This window comes from Paraphaeosphaeria sporulosa (assembly GCF_001642045.1).
Source record: "Paraphaeosphaeria sporulosa strain AP3s5-JAC2a unplaced genomic scaffold CC84scaffold_9, whole genome shotgun sequence".
In the NCBI taxonomy this organism is placed as follows: Eukaryota; Fungi; Ascomycota; class Dothideomycetes; order Pleosporales; family Didymosphaeriaceae; genus Paraphaeosphaeria; species Paraphaeosphaeria sporulosa.
Window position 1 is genome coordinate 8,859 of NW_017253368.1, and position 20,647 is coordinate 29,505.

General features: G+C 51.5%; 6 protein-coding genes across 6 annotated transcripts; 3 read left to right on the forward strand and 3 right to left on the reverse strand.

The window, feature by feature from the left end:
• Positions 1–3,928: 3,928 nt before the first annotated feature.
• CC84DRAFT_1251722 (cytochrome P450) lies at positions 3,929–5,738 on the reverse strand (the record flags this gene model as incomplete). Its single annotated transcript, XM_018184335.1, has 5 exons — positions 3,929–4,091; positions 4,163–4,758; positions 4,816–5,212; positions 5,303–5,441; positions 5,522–5,738. The coding sequence occupies 5 exons, from the start codon at positions 5,736–5,738 to the stop codon at positions 3,929–3,931; spliced, it is 1,512 nt and encodes a 503-aa protein (XP_018032231.1).
• Positions 5,739–7,287: 1,549 nt separating this feature from the next.
• Positions 7,288–9,286, forward strand: CC84DRAFT_1198235 (MFS transporter; the record flags this gene model as incomplete). The annotated part of the gene is made up of 8 exons (XM_018181556.1): positions 7,288–7,302; positions 7,356–7,432; positions 7,487–7,538; positions 7,593–7,767; positions 7,903–7,974; positions 8,025–8,528; positions 8,592–8,752; positions 8,837–9,286. 8 exons carry the CDS (start codon positions 7,288–7,290, stop codon positions 9,284–9,286), a joined length of 1,506 nt encoding a protein of 501 aa, XP_018032232.1.
• A 337-nt stretch (positions 9,287–9,623) lies between these two features.
• On the reverse strand, positions 9,624–11,295 carry CC84DRAFT_1208051 (S-adenosyl-L-methionine-dependent methyltransferase; the record flags this gene model as incomplete). Its single annotated transcript, XM_018182138.1, has 6 exons — positions 10,944–11,295; positions 10,765–10,891; positions 10,585–10,708; positions 10,074–10,528; positions 9,830–10,018; positions 9,624–9,745 (listed from the first exon to the last, which is right to left on the reverse strand). The coding sequence occupies exons 1-6, from the start codon at positions 11,127–11,129 to the stop codon at positions 9,624–9,626; spliced, it is 1,203 nt and encodes a 400-aa protein (XP_018032233.1). The 5' UTR covers positions 11,130–11,295.
• Positions 11,296–12,312: 1,017 nt separating this feature from the next.
• On the forward strand, positions 12,313–16,215 carry CC84DRAFT_1151905 (putative Sterigmatocystin 8-O-methyltransferase; the record flags this gene model as incomplete). Its single annotated transcript, XM_018176773.1, has 9 exons — positions 12,313–12,439; positions 12,489–12,852; positions 12,904–13,182; positions 13,246–13,296; positions 13,394–13,917; positions 13,982–14,139; positions 14,910–15,001; positions 15,231–15,640; positions 16,110–16,215. Exons 2-9 carry the CDS (start codon positions 12,538–12,540, stop codon positions 16,213–16,215), a joined length of 1,935 nt encoding a protein of 644 aa, XP_018032234.1. The 5' UTR covers positions 12,313–12,439; positions 12,489–12,537.
• A 1,534-nt stretch (positions 16,216–17,749) lies between these two features.
• On the forward strand, positions 17,750–18,750 carry CC84DRAFT_1251729 (putative NmrA-like family domain-containing protein 1; the record flags this gene model as incomplete). Its single annotated transcript, XM_018184336.1, has 2 exons — positions 17,750–18,025; positions 18,085–18,750. 2 exons carry the CDS (start codon positions 17,750–17,752, stop codon positions 18,748–18,750), a joined length of 942 nt encoding a protein of 313 aa, XP_018032235.1.
• A 462-nt stretch (positions 18,751–19,212) lies between these two features.
• Positions 19,213–20,405, reverse strand: CC84DRAFT_1099530 (putative Ent-kaurene oxidase; the record flags this gene model as incomplete). Its single annotated transcript, XM_018174831.1, has 2 exons — positions 19,213–19,947; positions 20,001–20,405. 2 exons carry the CDS (start codon positions 20,403–20,405, stop codon positions 19,213–19,215), a joined length of 1,140 nt encoding a protein of 379 aa, XP_018032236.1.
• Between the last annotated feature and the right edge of the window lie 242 nt (positions 20,406–20,647).

Consider the following 20,647-nt stretch of genomic DNA (forward strand, 5'->3'; position numbering starts at 1 on the left):
GGTAATATTATAATTACATAGAATAATGGTAGGAAAACAAAGACGTCCGGCGGGATAATAGGACCCCCTAGGCTAGAGGCTAATACATCTCAACACGCTAGACGCCTATTAGAATTATATTATTAGTCACATGACCAGGATCCCGCTAAGACTAGAGGATCCCAGGAGACTAAAGACTTGGTGGGAGATAGCGAAGGTATCCTACTAAGAGGGTAGAATCCTAGGGAGCCCTTAGGATTCTAGGAGATAAAAGAATAGGATAAATAGTATATAGTGTAGGACACTTTTTAGACATTTCCTATTCTTTATAGTTAACTTTGAAAGCTTACTTTTATATCTAAATTAAAGCCACTCATCTTTATACGAACCATTAGTCTTCTCTTAATATTTATTGCATCGTACTATTATACGGTGTAGGATATTCACCTAACCCTATTAGTACTACCATCCCTTACGCTCGAATTACTAAATACCCACAAGGTCCGAACCTACGGTTAGGTACGTGGAAACCCCTTATAATAGTTAATAGGGAATACACAAGCTAACGTATGTAAGCCTCTAAGGTATCTAGGTCTCTAGGGCACCTATAAGCAAGTATAAAAGCAGTCTTAAGTATCAACTTTTATAGATTAATATAGTCTTTCATAGCTTCCTACTACCACTACATCTTTAGCCTACACGAATTCTTATCTACTTAATTGCGCTATCTACGGCTTTATACCCTTTCTTACTCCTTTTCTACTCGTGCCTATGCGCTCTTAGTAATGTATAAGATCGTTACTATAATAGCAATATATATTAAGGCCGTCCGGAACTCCAATACACACTATGCCAAGCTTAGTATTTCGTTATTCTAGGGTCCGCCTTATACATTAATACATAAGGACTCTCTTATATAGCCAGTCTATCCTCCTCTTAAAACCTAGTACGTACTCTAAAAAAGCATCTTTACGCAGGTCTATAGAGTGATGCTAGTCATTATTAGGAAGTGGACTCTACTCGTCGTGCTCACTACAATCAAAGACAAGCTTAAACAGCCACCCGTTCTCGGGATCCTCCAATATCTAAACTATAGGTATGATCTTAGTCTAGTCTATTCAATCACGGTTTGGCTTACAGTTGCCATATTCATTATATTTTAAGTATCTTCAAACGCTACAGACGTCCTTAGTGCGATTTTACATATACGCAGGGGCAATTCTAATGTTTAGCCCATATTCAGACTTATATTTAATAAGTCGGCTTCCACTATATATATCATGGCTCACATAGCAGCCATATGAATTATGCTTAGCTAGCAAGCCACAACTAACGTGATAACTACATAGCAGGACTACGTAAGCAATAAGAAAGGCCTGTATGACGCCTCGCCGCTCCACACGCTACAGGAGTAAGTAGGCAGCCACGACTCCTACAAATTCCAACCCACCATTAATGACCCTAGAGAGGTAGCGCAGCAGAAGACATTGGCAAGTACTATATTTCATTTACTCATTAAGGATCACGGTCGACCCGCCGAGGTTTACGTCAGATCCACAAGAACTGCGTGATCACTACAAATCAACCTTCTTCGTGTCTAAGTGGCATCGAGGTAATACATCGCCACGCTTTCACCACCACCAATCGAGTCTAGAGCAAGCCAACAGAATTACCAAACCGAGCACGCGCCTTATCTGCGAGGAGAGTAATGATTTACCTCAGACTTAATCCATCTGCTATGCCGTTGTTGCTCTCTGTCCTGGAACCAATTGTGCAATTGTTGGGTGAGACGATATTACAGATTTTCCGAGATGAACTTAAAGTTGCGCTCGACGAATACTATTAGAAGCACTAGAGCATTAACGTTAGCATCGAGAGTTTGTTTAGCAGCTTATACCAATCTCTAATCGATGGTGCTTCCACTGTGTTCGGTCTTACAAGCTATCTTGCAGATCTTCTCCAATATCTGCGTCACACCCCCGCACAACTGGGCAATCCCGTACCATTAGCAACTAGAAGCGCCAACCTGATAATATACATCGAATAGTTCTCGAGTATCTCTTTGGTCGAAGACAAGTAACCTGCTTTTAACTCTTAAGAACACAAACACTGCCATTCCCTACATTAACCCCTCTAACGATATTATGGAGTCTTTCGTGGTTAACTTGCTTTCACACTTAAACGACGGTAACAGCCCCAAACAGGCGCATATTACCACTTTCAACGTCACTAAAGGCAAGGCATCCGATGGCCTGCTCTCTCAGTCCCAGAACATTAAGATATAGGCGTATCAAGAACTGTCTACGGCCACGTACACTATTACGCTACCTTACACGCAGCCTTTGGACGCCCAGCGAGTCTTGCTCAAGTTTATGAAGGTCCCACGTGCGGACCTATTTAGTGCTTTCCGCCGGAGACTCGACCTCGCATATATACCAGCTTTGATTCAAGGTTCGAACGCAGTAATATATGAAAGAGAGATAGTCCTCTATCAGCAAGAGGTTCTTAACAGTTAAGTCAATTGCGAGAGACTGAACATGATCTAGGAGGAGTTCCCAATACTGACCAAGGAGGTGTTCTAGTCGTTACGCTTCTTTGAGCCTACTAAGGGCATGACGCTGATATAGGAAGAGTATCGAAAGATCATCGACGCAGGGAGTGCATAAGTGTTGAAGTTATATAAAGGAGCAGCACATACTCTCGGGTGATAATCTCGGGCTGTCTATCGTGAAGAAACAATTACTTCCGAGATCTGGTATTACTTATACGGACCTGGCTGATGTCGTGCAAAAATTATTCGTCAACCCTAATTATCCTTCTAATAGAGACCCAGCCATTCTATAGAGCCTGCGGTTCAGCTACAAGTTTCTTCTGACTTTGGTGGACGGCGATCTGTCGTCTGCCAAGAAGCGCAATAGGCGCCTGATCGAAGCGGATCATTTATCTCTCGGCCATGCTTACGGACACGATGAGGGACATCAGCTTCGGACAACCTACCAAAGGCTCGAGCACCTCTGGCGTCGCACCTCCGCCGATTGATAGTAACGCGATCAGAGACTGGGTTCTTCCGAATTTCGAGAAACTGGGCAAGCTTGCGGTCCTCGACAGAGAAGAAGGCCCGAGCTTGGAAGTCCATGGCCACATCATTACCGCCAGAATCACGTCGCGAACACCAGCAGCCGCCAGTGATCCGGCCCCTATTCAATTTGGCTCAATTCACTGAAATGCTCAAATTTACTCCTGACGGACGCATCGTGAACGCGCGTGGCGACCAATTCACTCAAAGTTGGATCGCCAACCTGACACCGGATGGTACGGTAGTAAAAGTTGCTGGACAGACTATAAGATATACATTACTCAACGGCAAGATGGCATACGGTAGCCCTGTCGACGAAATGGCTTCAACCACAAAATCCCGGGCTGGACATTCACGGTGATGCTGGTTGGTGAAGCTGACCCACTTCATCAGTGGGCACTAGTCGACAGCGTTTTGTAATGCCAGCCCGTTCCACCATCTACCGATGCGACTTGCATCATGCAGTGGGAGTTGAGCGAAGGCCTTGGGGGTAGTGAATCCATCAGTGACATCCGTTTTATACATTTGGGCGGCTCGTTGCTTATGACTGATGAGTAGTAACCATCTAAAACTAAACGGAAGCTAGATCGCACCACGTCCTGCGCTTGGAAGGTAGATATGAAGCTCACTCAATTATTTTTGATTTCCCTATCTTCTACCAGTCTCATACTGGAGTGCACCTATGGTCATAAACGACCATTCATATGCTTCAACGCACACCAATTGCTCACAGCGATCTGTCCTAGCAGGAATCACGATCACTTTCCGGACGGATGATGCTTGGAGGATACATTCCTCAGACTTGGAAATAGCAAGATTTCGCCCATACAGCCATAAGCCTAAAGCCAGACCGGTTTAACACAAACAATAAATCTACGGTCGGGTTACGTAACAATTAAGTACTGCTTTCGACTTTGTTCCAATCACGAACTCATCGCTTGACATTCGGAGGTCTGACTCTTGAATGCATTCGAATTTGAAGTTGAACCGAGGAGCAAGGGCGGCGAGAGTAAAATATAAATCGGCCCATGCAAGGCTGTACCATGCGTCAGCCAAAAGATGGGACAGAGTATAGAGAGTAGGATGTAAGAAGAAAGGTGTACGTACTACATGCCCGCACACATCCTCGTTCCTCTTGAGAAGGGGGCATAGGTTTTGCCAGACGCCCGACGATACTCCACATTCATCCACCGGGCAGGAATGAAGCTGTGTGGTTCCGGATATATATTTTCGTCAAGGTGCATCCAAATGGTCGTCATCCCGACGGGTGTTCCGCTGGGGATGCACCAATTCGCATAGTAGAGGTCGCTGTCAGGAACGATACGGGCCATGCGTGATGCGATGGCCGGGCTCAGTCGCATGGATTCCATTATGCAAGCCGTCAAGTATGGCAACTGCTCGAGCGTTTTCAGATCTACGCCGCCACCCGGATAGATATCGATCGTCTTGAGCTCAGCCCGTAGATTTTGCAGAATCTCAGCATCATTGAAGACATGATACAACATCAATCTCAGGACACCGGAGACAGTCTCTAAGCCGGCACCCACTAAGGTCTGAACTTCATTGAGAACACGTGGTAGTTCCTTGTCAGAAGGCGGAAGGTTGGAGTCGACGATCTCTCCGATAACCGTATGGGATGTATCCTTGTTGGGAGTGGACGTTTTGGCGGTAGTGAGAAGCTTTTCGGTTTCTTTGTCAACTTCCTAGAGGTGTGTCAGTGATCTACCCATCCCAGGTACAACAAGAAGGAGCCGCCTTACCTGGAGAAACGCAAAGAAGGTCTGGGCATCATCGTTGGCAAACTTCGACACATAATCAAGTGGCATTTGCTTTAACGACTTGCCCACCCGGGGGAAGTGTTTGGTGAAGCGCCACAGGAACCCCACACTCTGGCACATATCCGCGATAGCAACATTGAAATCATCTCGATCGAGACTCCCATACGCTTTACCGAGTAAGAAGTCACACTGGAGATCCTGAACGAGTGCGCCAACTGCAGCTCCCAAATTGGTCAAGGTACCAACGCGACCTTCCAGCCTAGCAACGAGCTTGTCGACGTTGCGGAGAATGACATCCTGCCGAGATGCTACTCTGGCCTTACTCAAGTAGTGGTTAAGCGGCTTACGACGGGCATGGTGAAGTTCGTGTTCAGAAGTACTATTTACTCATCAACGCATAGAACTTCCGTTTCCAGGTTGAAGAGATGAACATTGGGAGTCACTGCGAGACAAACGAGAAGCAACAAACCTGATCGTAGCACCCTCGGCAATGAACCCATTGTATGCCCATTGATACTTATTCCAGCGGCCTTCGTGGCAGTAAAGCTTCTCGTAGAAGGTATGGTCGAGAATGTGTAGTTCATGCGGACTAATGCGGATGATAGGCCCTAAACACAGATAAACAGCGAGTTAGAATAATATTCGATAACAAATTGATGCCTTTAAAAGGGAAAATAGACTGGATTACTACCATAGACTTTGTGCAACTCGGCAATCTTGAAGGTATATTGTCCTTCGCGGATCACATCATAGTACAGCTCATACCAGCGAGTGATGGCAGCCAACTTAGGCCCAGGGAACTTGGCAAGGGGGTGCAAATAAAGGCGATAGAAAGCAAGGCTCGCAAAATAGACTACGAGCACCGCCGCAGCAGTTTTCCACGACAATAGATGGTACGGATCCATGATGATTTGAAGTTGTTCGCAAGACGAACTCCTGTTTCGGCTTTTTGAACTCGCGCTGGGAGGCAGACGAACCTGATGGCTGTATGTGGAAAGATTCAGCCGAATGGTGGTCCTGCGCTCAAACTATTGCTTAAAAGAATCACAGCTTCGTATTTTTCGAAATCTTACGGTAACTACGAATGCTATCTGTCCCAAGTCCAGGTATCCGTGGAACTGAAGTCGTAGATTAATTACTTACTGGGTTGTCTCATCCACATCCTCGAGCTATATCATATATGCTGCAGGTATGCATACTTTAGCCATGCCCCCTTGGTATGTTATCTAGCCGCATCTCGGCCACGAAGGGCCCGATAGTCCCCACGCTAAGATCCATCAATCACACCCCTCAGCTGCCTTCTGCGCCTAGACGGACCCTACTATCCACAGCGCCCCACCATGCAGTCGCCGAGCTGCGTAAATGCCTAGAACGGGTGATAGACGGTATCCTAGTGGTACTGGTTGCCTTCTTTGCGCACCTGCAACTAGATAGTTCTCTTGCACGGGTTGGCGGGGCATCTCCAACTGCTGCAGAAGGGTTCCATTTACTTGAGTCACAAACATAACCAGTGAGCGATTGAGGTCGGTCCGCGAGCTTCGTGTTAGAATTTCGACCCTTGTTTTTCGACCCTTCATTCTGCATCTATGGCTTTCCGGGCGCCCGTTGGCTTAAGTGATGCCCGGCCCGGGGTTTTAATGCGGGGTGGCTGCATTGCAGGCGCTGCATTCCAGGGGCCAATTTTGGAACACTTGCAGTCTGCAACACAGTTGTATAAGCAAGGGTGTGGCTTTTTGATGGTGTGAGGCTAGTCCTGCAGTGAATCCCATGCATACCACGCTGACTGCATGCCGGCTGATATCTCCTCATGCAACTCGAGTGCATCAATTTCGGAGCATTCCAGGCAAACAGGACCTCTGCACCAAATTCGAGCCGCTCATTTCAGCTCCGTTTTGGTGTCTTACACCCAACTCATTTCGAATACCGACGGATTGGTTCTTCCAATATAAGCGCCCTGACTACGTATATTGCCTACTGTGCCACCTGCATTTCACCGGTTTAGGAGCAGCTTGCCTGTTTAGGCTTAGCGCTTCCCGATGAGCGTTACGGCCTTTTCAGGGCTACCGATCACAGGCCTGCGGCGAAAGTGGAAACAATCAACAGCTTTCAGTACAGAGATTTATTACGAGCCAGCGAAAACGTGACCGGACCAGCGATCCTCTCACCCACGGCTAGGTCTTGTACGCCGCGCCGGTCGATGATTCTGCTAGACTTCTAGACATCACCTCCATTCTACCTACGAGTCCGCCGGCAATGGCGGCCGCTAAATCCTCCCTAGACAGGCCCCCGACGCCAAAAACCGCCTCTGCAAGTGCCGAATCCGCGAACGCAGATGCGAAGGAGGATCTGTACGTCTTGAGACCAATACCCAACCGCGAGTATGTCACTGGCGTTAAGCTGTACATCATTGTGGCGGCTATCACCTTTGTCAGCTTCCTCATGCTCCTAGACAACATGATCGTTAGCACGGTATGAGGCGCCTCTTAGGGTAGAAGTCGAAGTAGGCTGACCGTGTTACTAAGGCGATCCCACGCATTACCGACGAGTTCCATTCCCTCGCCGACGTCGGTTGGTACGCCAGTGCATACCAATTTGGAAGGTATGCATTGCTACATGTACACAGACGCGCAAACGTCTAACATTGCTTGTTCAGTTCAGCGCCGCAGCCTTTGACAGGAAGGATATACAAGTACTTCAACACCAAGGTTCGTGACATGAGTGATTTGTTCGTGGTTCGAGCCTTGAACTTATCAAAATAGTGGACATTCCTGGTCTTCTTTCTCATATTCGAAGTCGGCTCAGTGATATGTGGCGCCGCTACCTCGTCTGCCATGTTTATTGCAGGCCGGTTTGTTGCCGGCTTCGGTGGTGCAGGCGTCGCGACCGGATCCATCACCATCATTTCACTGTGTGCGCCTCTTGAGAAACGCCCACGTAAGCGAAGCCTGTTACGATGTCGAGTTCTCTACTGACGCTTTTGGCCAGCTCTGATAGGGTTGAAGTTGGGATGTACGTTGTCAAGCGCGCTTCATTCGATCACGGCCGCTCTTGCTGACTTGTAATGAACAGTCAATCTTCTTGGACTTGTTCTGGGACCTCTCATCGGTGGCGCATTCACATCCTATACAACATGGCGTTGGTGTACGTTCCGTCTCCCTCCTCACTATTCTAGAGTTGACTGATTGACCTAGGTTTCTACGTTAACCTGCCAGTCGGCGCACTTGCAGTGCTCGGCATGCTCCCCCTACGCATCCCCGAAGAGATGATCAAGCCGAAAGCATTGTGCTTACTGCCGCGGATACATCATTACCTCGATCTTGTAGGCTTCGCCCTCCTAGCGCCCGCCGTTCTACAACTCCTCCTTGCTCTTCAATTCGGAGGCCAAGATCATCCGTGGAACTCAGCAGTAGTTATCGGCCTGCTCTGCGGATCCGTGGCGAATTTTGTCGTCTGGGGATTCTGGAATCGATACCGCGGGGAAGATGCGATGATGCCTCGCTCGATGATCACCCGGAGAGATGTTTTGTGCTCTGGGCTTTACGTGGCGTTTCTCACGTCTGCGGTCTACGGAGGCGTCTACTACCTTCCCCTGTACTTCCAGGCCGTGAATGGCGCAAGCGCAATCAAGAGCGCCGTGTATCTCCTTCCATTGATCATATCACAGCTCATAACGGCTGGTTTCTCGGGTGTCGCCGGTAAGTCCATCGCAGATCCAGACATCTGGAAGATCAAAACAAAAGCTAATAAACCGCCGACAGTAACCAAGATCGGCTACATAATCCCAGTAGCCGTCTTTTCGACCGTCTTCCTATCGATAGGAACAGGCCTATACTCCCTCCTCCAGCCAGGCAGCTCAAGCGGCAAGTGGATCGGCTTCCAAATCATCGGCGGCGTCGGCTTCGGCGCTGGCCTACAATTGGTTCGTCGTCTCCCGCATGGCCCCCTCCCCCTCCCCCTCCCCTTCACTCTCTTTCCCTCCCGCTAACCCAGCCCCTCCGCACAGGCAATCATAGCCGTGCAAGCAGCAATGAACAGCGAAGAGCTAACCTCAGGCATTGCCTTCGTCGTCTTCAGCCAAGCCTTCGGCCCCACAATCGCAATGTCGCTCTACAACGTCGTTTTCCTCGAGAGCATGAAGGAGCAGATCACGAAACTTTCACCCAATTTCAAACCCACTATCATCATAAATGCGGGTGCCACGGGGTTCCGCGCCATCGTGGCGCCCGAGGATCTGCCCGGCGTGCTGAAGGCGTACGCGAATAGCATCGATCGCACGTTTTACCTTGCGGCGGCGCTGGCGACAGTGTGTGGTGTCTTCTTGTGGGGAATGGGCTGGCATGATCTGAGGAAGAAGAAGGAAGGGGGCGCGGGGGGGAGCAAGGATGGGACGAAGTCAACGGGTGAAGACGCTGACTCGGATCACGCGAAGGGGGACGTGGAGAAGGTTGCTTGAGTTAGAAACCTTTGATTTTGCGTTCTGAGTTTGCAATGCCCGCAGGGAGCTGAGGTATCGTAATGTAAGTTTTCGTGAAAGTACGGTAACTAGATCATGGTGCATCACGTATGGGTTGACTGGAAGTTCTAAACAGAGTCGCAATGCGGATTCTCCTTCTGCCATACTCTACTAGATCTGTACACATGTGGGACATCGAGGCTGTACGGGATGTACACTGCGAGCTTCTATTTGTGAGGAATTCAAATGTGTTCTCAAACATCTTCTACCATAGGCTTCCAGACCAATAGATCTCGGCCACAAGTCAGTTGATGACGCGACACCATTGGCGACATGCTCAGAGACCCACAACAATCACCGAATCCTCGAACTCTGTGTCATAATTGATCACTTCACGCAACTGTAGCCCAGCGCTGTTGAGCAAATTCTCCCAATGAGCCTTTGTGCGTTCGATACCGCCTGGAAGACCTTTAGCTTAGGAGCTCCATATCGTGTGGGACATGCGTATAGGATTTCCGCGCGAAGAGGAATCGCTGTACGTACCTACGCAGATCATAACCTCAACATCGTGCTGCGCCCCTTGCGCTGTCGCGTCCCGCTCAGGCAGAACAATCTCGTCGATCAGAAGCACCGAATCCTCAGTCAGCCCTTCCTTGGCATTGACGAGGATCTGCTTGCAAGTAGGGTCACCCCAAGCATGGAAGATGTTGCGGAGATAGTACGTCCGGGCCCCTGCAAAGTGTCAACCGAGGACTCTCCTCTCGACTCTGCCAAGCGCGTATCTTACCCCTGACAGTCTGCGGGGTGAAGATATCATGCACCTCCGCCTCGATGTCCATAGTCTTGAGCTCCTCCTTCGCCTGCGCGACAACCTCCGGCCTGTCCTGCAGTATCACCCTACCCTTTAGATTCGGGAATCTCTTCCGTAGCTCACGCGACTGCGGCCCCGTCGAGCCACCAACATCCACGAACAAGACAGTCTCACTGTCCGTGTTCTGCGCGAAGCGCTCTTCGAAGTTCAGTCCGTCGAAGAACAAAGGGCGGCCCTTGCGCTGGACCCTCATATGCGCTTGCGCGAGTTCCAGTGCCCACGGGTTGACGGCTAGCCACGCGTAAGGATGCTTGTCTTCAATGTTGAGGGTGCTGCTCCAGGCGGTGGGGAGGATGCCGACAGGGTCTTTGTATTCGATCTTCTCGAGCCAGTCAGGGAGGTTGAGAGCTCCGTGGGCGGTGATTCTGCGTCTATCAGGAGGATTAGTGTCAAGACTGGGTGTTGTGGGTTGGGAATTGGAACTCACGTCCATCGGAGAGAGTTGGCGTGGTCGTCGTTGCTGAGAGCTCGGGTTATGTTGTTTGCTTGGTAGCTGTCGTCGTCACTTTGGGTTATGACCTCTGTGGCTTGGTAATAGCGTAGTAGCCTCTCTGGGGATAATCAATATTTCTTGCTCCAAGAGACAAAAGACTATGAATACACGTACTCAGTAGGTTCAAGTGAATACCCGTCTTCTCGGATATCTCTGTGATGTTGAAGGGACGAGGTTCGGCTGCTAACGTGGCGAACAACTTGCTTTCCACGCCGACGAGTGCGAAAGGTAGCTGGAGATGCTGGTGGTGGTGGATTTTAGCTACGCGACCGTGGAAAGAATGTGCAACATACTGCATAGCCGATTCTGCGCAGTGTCTCTCTGTTCGTCTCCAAGGCAACTGAGAGCTTACGCGCGCCCTCGACTAAGCGGCGACGTGTTGCTTCATTGCCTAACTTGGCCGTGGCGGTTTCAGAGTCCTTCAGAATTGATTCGATCTGGTGCGCCAGTACTTCATAGTTGATATCGTTGGAAGCCATTGCAAGCTCGAGACAGCAAGTCAATTTTTAGCCAATGATGCAAGGCAAGGTACGACCAACCGCTGGTTTAGAAAGTCTGGGAACTTGGGAGCCGGATTCTAAAGCCAAACGCGTCGCCTGGTCTGGAGAAGTGAACGGCGCAAGTCCTTTTTGACCAGTCGGCGTCGTCCGCTCTGCATGCTATAGACATGTTCAATACGATTCATATTGGCGTAGTACTGTAGAGCCATGATGAACAGGCTTGGATCGAAGCTGTGCATCTAGCGCCGATGGTAAGGTAAGCGTGGGGTCTGTCGACGAGGGCAAGCTCCAAGCTCCGCTCACTTTTCTCGTCTGGAGCTGCGCCCAACCAAGTGAGCTGCCGGTAGACAAATGATTGCCCCTTGGTGTCGGCCAACGAGATCAAAGTGGGTTGTGGAACAATAGGGGTGTAAGCATGAGCGGGGTAGGTGGTCAGCAGTGCTTATCGGTGAGGTGATTGCAGTGTAATGGTTGCCTCTAGTTGCCTGGTTGCCCAATCAATCCTTGTCTGTTGGGCAAGCGCGAAGGCACAGCATTGACGGCGTTCGCTCCTTCCACCCAGCACGGCGGAACCGGACTTGGCTCTGCAGCGGGCAGCGCACGGGCCGACCCTGTTCGTCGAAGACGGAAGGAGGCAAGCGTCGGTTCGAGGGCTGCGCATGTGCAATCTATCTCCAGGCAACTGTTTTATTCTCGGGGTACGGTGAGAATCCGGGCACATGCAGTGCTGCTCTTTTGCGCTGTCCAGTGTTGCTGTGTCCTATGGTTTTTCTTGCAGTCTGTCTTGGGCAGCCTCGCCCGGTTAGCTCAACACACACCTCGTGTGCATGACAGCAGATGCGGCGGTGGCTACCGTACCGGTACAATGGGCAACCCCAGGACTTCTAACCCTACTCGTATACCACCAATCAGCAGCCGCACTTGCGCCCGCTCGCCTACACCATGTGACGACAGCTGAAACAGAAGGCGCCAGGCGGACAGCCTTGTTTGCTTGCGAACCCCAAGGCCGTCTGTGGTTGGCCCAGACACCCCGACGTGCTGGGCTGCCGGGCTGCCGGGCTACCGGGCTACCGGGCTGCCGCGTGCGCCGTGCCGCGTGCCCGTGCCGGTTGCCCTACGCCCCCCGTGGCTGCCGTAGCGCGACGCCGCTTCGTGTAAGACGAACCCTTGCAACCACCACCTGGGCAGAGCGACCTGGTGAGCGAACAACAAGGCCAAGAACCAAGAAGGTGACTCCGCTGCCCGCAGTTGCAGAATCGTCATACCTTTCCAACCACCCGGAACACCAGGTTTGTCTGTCTCTCCTTGGACCCACTGCAGCGATTAATCTGGAATTAGGCAACTGCAGTCAAGCTGAGCTACACCGGCCGAATTGTCGAAAGAACGAATGATCGTCCCTCTTGTTTCCATGCTATGCGCCTGGCCAATCTTCGCACTTCTCTTCTTTCCCTACCTCGCCATGGCTTCAAGCAACGATACGACTCCAAGAATCATCGAGCTCGCCGCTCAGATTAGCAGCTCAGTCACCAAGCTGCAAGACAAGCTATCAGCACAAGGCGCGGCCACCCCGTCATTTGCTGAAAACGGCCCCGAGGTGTTGCCCGACGATGTTTCTAGCCTCAAAGATGCCGTGCTTGATGCAACTGCTGAGCTGCACGAGATCCTCCTGGACCCTCTGTTCGTGCTCTTCAAATTCGCCTCCGTACGTCTTGCGCACACTCCGTCGCGCTTTGCATGGGGCTAACAATCACAGATTGAGAATCTAGTCACTCTCGATGGAGTATGCCGATACAAAATCCCCGACATGATCTCCCCAGGAGACAAAATCACCTTCGACGAGATTTCCGAAAAGACGGGCCTTGAAAAATATGCTGTCAGACGTCTTGTGCGACACGCAATCACCATGCGAATCTTTGATGAGCCAGAGCATGAAGTCATCACACACAGCAAAATTTCAAAGTTCTTGACCAATCCCAGCATCAATGGCTGGGTCGAATTTGAGGCTCGAGACACCTGGCCTGCTACTACGCGAGTAAGTGTCCGAATCATTTCCAGGAACGTGTACAAATGAACTAACGCCAATCGTCTGTTGTAGATCATAGATGCACTCCAGAAATGGCCTAATTCGCAGTTGCCAAACCAGACGGTGAGCTTACCACTATCGTAGAGTCGATGATGCACTCCATCTCCCAGAGCATCTTGAATCTAGATTGGAAAACGAGAGCCGTTACTGATTTTCACAGGGTTTTGTTCTTGCCAATAATGGCAAGACAGTCCCGGAGGTCGTCGCCTCCAACCCTGAAGTAGCAGGGCGCTTTAGAGCCGGTATGGAAGCTATGAACCTCGTCCCAGGTTACTCGATTGAGAACGTCAGCACGGTCTATGACTGGGCATCCCTCGGCAACGCGACTGTGGTCCATGGCATGGGATCTCGGGGCCAAGCTGCCTTCGAATTGGCCAAGAAGTTTCCAAATCTCAAGTTTATCGTCCAAGACTCCAAGGGCACGCTCGCAGGGGTAAACTCAACGATCCCTTCAGAGTTGGCAAGCCGAGTCAAGTTTCAGGAACACGAGCTCTTTGCGCCACAGGATGCTGAGGCTGATGTCTACTTCTTCCGCATGGTCTTCCGAGGTTTTGGTGACGCGTTTGCGGCTCAGGCTTTGAAGGCACAGATTCCGGCTCTCCGACCTGGAGTGAAGATTCTTATCCAGGATGTGGTGATGCCGGAGCCGGAAGCCATTCCCTTGTGGAGAGACCGAGTTGCAAGGTATGTCGCCACGTGCTGGAATGGATCGTAAAACTTGGAAGCGTTTACTAACGGGATCTCACAGGTCAGTGGATTTGGCTATCGAGGCCTTCTCTAACGGCCGTGAACGATACCTAGAGGAATGGAAAGCTCTTCTTGCTGCCGCTGATGAACGATTTGTTCTTCATAAGGTATTTGTGCCTGAGGAATCTTTGTTGGGTATCATTGAGGTTCACTGGAACGGTTGAAGGGATCGGTCTTGTTGGAGATCAGGCAAGGCACTACTTTTCCCCCAGGCGCCGGTCATTTTCACATTCGGGTCATCACAGATGATGGACTTTGTGGGCACTGAATCCTTTTTGGGTCTCCCTCTCATACTTAGTGTGTCAGTCATTACAGCTTGGTGGGGGATGCGGCGACAAATGTAGTAACTTAGCTCCTGCCTTGCACGTCTCCCCGCTAGTCGGTCTCCTCCAATCATCCGCAGACAGGCCATTTCCGAAGCGCCTTACACAGCCAGGCACTTAGCAACTGCTTCGGCGCTTAGCTGACGGAGTTTCGTCTAGACACCCAAGTTTCCCCCAATACGGTAGCTTTGCCTCAGAACCGGTAATTTCTCGCGAATGAAGATAACGACCTTCTTGATACGACATGTCAACCTAAAACGTGCGTTCTTCGTCGTGGCAAAATACACGTTGCTATTCCTGTTATTGGGGGCCTGTAAGTGACGGGGATCTCTTCAGCTGACGGGCGAGGCGAGTCTCTTGGCATAGAGGTTGTACAGAGGGGCCGGCTTCGGTGTCCATGGCAAGGTTTTATAGCCCCTCGCCCCTCAACGAGCGAAATGGACTGCTTACGGGTCACTGTCGCAACACTTCGTTACCCCGAATGTAAGGAGTGACCACCCTCGAAAAACATATTTCACATCCTACTTGCGGCACCTGCCAGCCTACAGGCTGTACGTCGTTCGCCCATTTATGGGAGCCGCAACTACGAGTACACGATCCATTTAGAGTCGTTCCTCTGTCGCACCATCGCCGCCGCCGCCGCCGCTCTCCAACCGCAGCCTTACGCACGCCACAAGCTCGTCGCAATGCCTTCCGTGGTGCTACCTCCTCCCATCCACCCAGAAGACCTAGGGCGCGGGCCCTTAGTCATGGGCTTGACTTGGTCATTCTCTGCCCTCGCACTGATCGCTGTTGGGATGCGCTTTTGGGTCCGCATCTCGGTGACCAAGCAGACGAAGATTGAGGACTGGCTCATGTTGCTTGCCGTGGTAGGCATCTCCCACCAGCACGATGATCAAGTCCCAGTCTAATTCACAGCACGTGTAGATTCTCAACACCGTCTGCATCTCATGCCTCACTGTTGCTTTCCACTATGGGTTTGGCAAACACGACCATAGCCTCACCTTTTACCAGGCCGTTCACATCGCTAAATGGATCTGGATGTCCTTCACGCCCGGTATCACGTCTTCTATCGCGTCGAGGATATCCATCGCGTTCCTCCTCGTCCGCATTTTCGGCATCCATACCTGGCTCAAGTGGTCGTTGATTGTCATCACCGTGATACAAGTCGTGGGCAGCGTGGTTCTAGCCTTGACGAGCTGGCTCCAGGTCAGGCCGGTGCAAGGGCTCTGGGATCCCACGATCCCCGCGAAGAGGATAAGTCCGGAAGTAGTCGCGCGCGAGGGCAACGTAGCGGGAGGTAAGTCGGCGGCGGCACTCGGATGCATCTCGAGCACGTACTGACAACGACAACGCAGCTTTTTTTGCCCTCGGCGACATCCTCTACGTGCTTCTCCCCGTGATCGTCGTCTTCAAGCTCACCATGCCCATGCGCCGCAAAATCGGCCTCATCATCCTCCTCGCCCTCTCCATCTTCACCATGGGCTGCTCCATCGCCAAAGCCGTCAACGCCCAGAGCGGCACAAAGGCCAAGCAGGACAGGCAGTACAAGGCGTCGCTGAGCCTCATGTGGTCTGTCACAGAGCAAACCTTTGTCATCATCATGGGCTGTGCGCCACCGCTGAGCTCCGTCACCAAGCTCAACGTCCCGTTCGTGTCGAGCCTAGGCGCTTCCATCAAGAAGATGGTGCCGACCAGTGGCTCGAGGAGCCGGACCGCCGCATCGAGCGAGCTGGGCGCAAAGAGCAACGGCATTTACTATGAGCTCGGGGTTGCGGGCAAGACGGTGGGGAATGTGCAAGCTAGTTCTAAGAAGTCGACGTGGAGCGAGACGGAGACGGGGAGTATTGATCCGGGCACGGTGCGCAGGACGGATCAGTTCGACGTGCGGTCTGATCAGGCGATGGTTTGATGTTCTGAAAGGGCTGCGATGGCTGGTTTGGAGCGCGGAGGGTTCGCTATCACTTGTCACGTTGCGCTGCATCTTCACGAAGCAATTATGAATAGGACTTGTATTGAGTAGAAAAGAATTTTTTTTTTCCTTCGCTGTTAAGAATCGCTACAGGTGACGCTGGTTTCCTAGAGAATCAAAAATCGCTATATGCCTCGAGTTGCTATTTTCGCAGCTTGTCTTCGTCTTATCGCGGCAGCCGTGCAGTACACGTGCACTGAAAGATCTGTTTGGGCTGAGCCCAGTCCGGGATGGATCTATCTGCAAGAGAAGAGGTCTCATGAAGCACCTTGTTACCAGCCCCATGGAGCATCCTCTTTCTAGCAGCCCCATGGAGTATCCTCTTGCTATCAGCCCACTGAGTGACATCATCAGCGTGTGCTGACGGGCGAGCATCACCCGACCTACCACAGTCGCCGTGTTACTGTGTATTGTACCTACTATCATTAGTTTGCCGGTGAGCGCTGCCCCAACAAACATATGTGGAGCCTTATTTAGCGTGCGCAGATCAGACATGGGGCTGCATGGAACCAGATTATCACCTGCCTCAGCTAAATTCCTCTCAGCGGGTCCGGCGCCCCGTGGCCAGGGTGGGTCTACGAAGCGGGGCCTTCACGGCAGGGTCCGTAGAGAAATGCGGAGAAGGGAACTATTTAGCGAGGTCGCGAAACTACGCAAAGGGGGTTAGAATCCAGCAACTGTCTCTTTGAGCGCGGACGTGAAAAACGATATCCATGCATTTCTTGGCATGCACCAAAACATGCATGATTTTCCGTCGCATGTGTGCACACCGGATATAGGCATCGAAGGGAGAGATGAGAGCTGCAAGGATGCACGGTGCGAAGCTAATGCATCAGAAGCCAAAAAAGCGCTTCTGCTCTTATTCGAGGGGAGTAGAATCTATGGAATGAAGCTAATGCATCGAGGATGGAATGAATATCCTGTAGTCTCTGGCAGCCGTACCCACTTCGTGCTGGCACCTACATTGCATTGCGTATCCTCTACAGATGCCTCTAAAAAGGCATGGATCCCGATCGCCTGCTCAGGGCGCATGTGGTACCGGTGCCACCTTTCGGGCGTCATGCGATGGTCAGCTTATCTATCCAGTCTGTTGTACGACCGTAAGAGCGGAAGCAAATGGACAGGGTCACGGCAAGAAGGCGACCGGAAGGCTGACGCAGTGAGCAAGTTAGAGTACTATCATGTCGGCTTTCCATGTTGCCGCCTGCATGCTAGCCCTGGTAATTCCTCATCATCTACCGGAATCGTTAGGATTAGTCAGGGTAAATAACGGACGCACTGGGAGAGATGGTGCCGATCGCTCGCGCCGTTGCTGCGAGTCTCGATTCCATGTGATCAAGCGCGTTCCAAGAAGTCCAGTACCGCACGGGTTAGGGTGTAAAGGGCTGAATGGTCACAAACCGGCACCGTCACTGAATTAGTTCTCGAACATCTTTCAGATATCCCACGAGACTAATTTTCAGCAATTGACATCATGTCCTCAGCAGAGCATACCGTGTTCATCTCGAGCGCGACTGGCTATCAAGGATTGGCTCTGTCCAAGAAGCTTCGGGAGATGGACTGGAACGTGCATGCAACTACACGTGACTTGAGCTCGCCTGCTGCCGTAACACTGAAGGAAATCGGCGTCCAGTTGAAGGAGGCCGACTGGGACAATCTGGACGTCCTGCGTGAGAGCATCAAAGGATGTGACAAGCTCTGGCTGTGTCTCTTGCCAGACTGGGACGACCCAACCCGCGAGCGTCGCCAGGTTCGTCGTCATTGAAAAAGGCATATGGCGAACCTTGTATATGAGCTAACCATCGCCAGTGCGCAAACATGCTCGACATCGCCAAGGAAGCTGGCGTGAAGCAGGTCATCGCCTCCACCACGCTCGGCGTCTCACAGCTTGATGCAAACGTGCGCGTCTATCCTGGGTCATTCATGGAGAAGCACATGCTCAACAAGAAGGCCGTGGAGACCTCGGTCGAAGAGCGCGGCTTCGAGCACTTTACCTTCCTCCGTCCGACCTTCTTCATGGCAAACTTCCTCGAGCCCAAAGTGAAGCGCTACGACGAAATTCGCGACCACCGCAGTTGGACCACATCTATGACAGCGGAGACTCAGCTGCCCATCCTCGACCATCACGACATTGCCAGATTCGCCGTCGTCGCGTTCCAGGATCCGGCCAAGTTCCATGGCCGGAAGATCGGGCTGGCAAGCGACCAGATGGGTATTCAGGAGATGCTCAGTATGCTGGCGGAAGCGGCTGATCAGCCGGGCTCGATCAAAGCTCATTTCCTGACCGATGAGGAGATCGAGGCACAGGCTCAAGGGTCGGGCTTCGCGAACACGCACAAGGTGCTGCGGACTGCTTCGGATTATATCGACTTTGATGAGCTGAGGGCTATCGTGCCGTCGTTGACGTCTTTCAAAGAGTTTCTGGAGCGCGAGAAAGAGACGGTGAAACGAACTTTCCCACACAGGAATGAGTAGAGTGATAGCATGGACATCCAAAAACGGACGTTGTGCATTAGATAGAATGAAAAGTTGTTTTGGTGTTTTCACAAGATTACAACTCCGCGTCGTGAGATAAGTAGAAGAGGAGAGCAATGCATTGAATGACTCAATGGTGCTTGTGGAACAAGACTACGGATATTGCAATCGCACAATGTAGGAAAGAATTTGGACTTGTAGGTGGAGACCAGGTCTGACAGCCATTCAGGTCTAGTAGAGACACAGCAGATCTTTCCAGAGTACGCTAACATTGGACTGCAGGTTCATGTGCAAATATATTTACTGCCATGTGAGTGGTAAATGTCTAATTAACAATTGGCCTGATCGCGTGTCGTCCTCTAGCACATGGGCCTCAGCTTGAGACCTCAACTACGAAGGCACCGTTTCTCACTACATGCGGATACTCTGTACGCTCTTTAAAGTAGTAATCAACGTCTCATCTTAGGCCTTTCGTCGTATCCTAATCTTCGCATCCACAGGCGGAATCATCATATTCAAGAGAGCCTTCCTTTTAGGCCGGGGACCTACCAACTCGACATCGTAGTTGAGTACCAGATAAGAAAGCGCCTGCTTCATTGACTGCGCCGCGAAATACCTGCCAGGGCAGGCATGTCTGCCGTAACCCCAAGGCATGAACGTCGGCGTCGGGGTGGTGATGAACTCTTGCTCTTCGGATCCATCACCCAGGTTTTCCTTATCTTGGAAAGGACGGGAGAACCGGAATGCATCGAATCGTGTCGGGTCGTCGTAGTTGTCCGGGTCCATGTGGATATCCTGGGTAGGGAATAGCATGCGCACACCAGGCCCCACGCGGAGCCCATTGCCGACGTCTACCACGCCAGATGTGACGTCGCGGAATATGTTAGTGACCATCACGTCCGAGACACGCATGGACTCTCTGATAGTTGAGTCAATACGTTTCAGGGCATCCAGGGAAGCACTCGAGTTGAGGCCTCCGAATTCAGCAGAGACGCGTCTGCATTCTTCTTCGAGACCGGCGAGGATTTCAACCCTATCATGGCTACTATGAATGTCTAGGACGCAGTGCGCGAACACGTAACAAATGGCGAATATGAGCGGGGTGAGGAGGCTTGCTATGCGCAAAGCAATGCGTTCGGCGTTGAGCTGTTCGGCATCTTTCGCACACATGGGAATCATTCGATGGAGAAAGTCATCCTGAGGATCGCATCAGTATTGCAAACGAGATGGTTGGTGTTGTCGGTTGTTACTTTACGTACCTCATCTCTCTCCTTGTACAGTCCAGCTTCATACTGACGGATACGTTCTTCAACCACGGGGACCAGCATCTTCACATAACGTGCTTGAAAGTACCGGGCGCGTATGGCGATCAGCGGCGCCACGACACACCGCATCCATGGCGGGAAGCAGTTTATGATGGCTCCACCCACAAGGAGAGCATTCGCATACAGCCTAGAGGTTTCGAGCATCGCTTCGTTGCGACTCGAGGGAAGTCCGATGAGGAAACGCTGCGATGCGCGAGAAATGATTCTGCCACACTCGTCCCAGCCTTTGATCGTCTTCCAGCCTGTTGACGTTCCCCAGATGTCACGGAAGGCAAGGTCAGTCTCCTCGGCCGTCACAGGTGCCAGGCGACGCATGTCACTCGGAGCCATGTGTTTGCGCACGACATCGAAGTGCACCAGATTCTGGTAGACGTCGGCGTCATCCACGACATAGGTCAGCTGGGTCGTTTCGAGCAACCCATGTAGGTTGGTCCACTCGCCATCCTTTGCCTTATCAGGCCGGGCGAGGAGTGGTATCCGCGATGGTGGCAGAACCAGCACGGTAGCGCCGCGAACCCATGGTGTGAGCAAGGCGAACGGCCGGTCCAGGGCCTTGCTGAACTTTTGGTAGC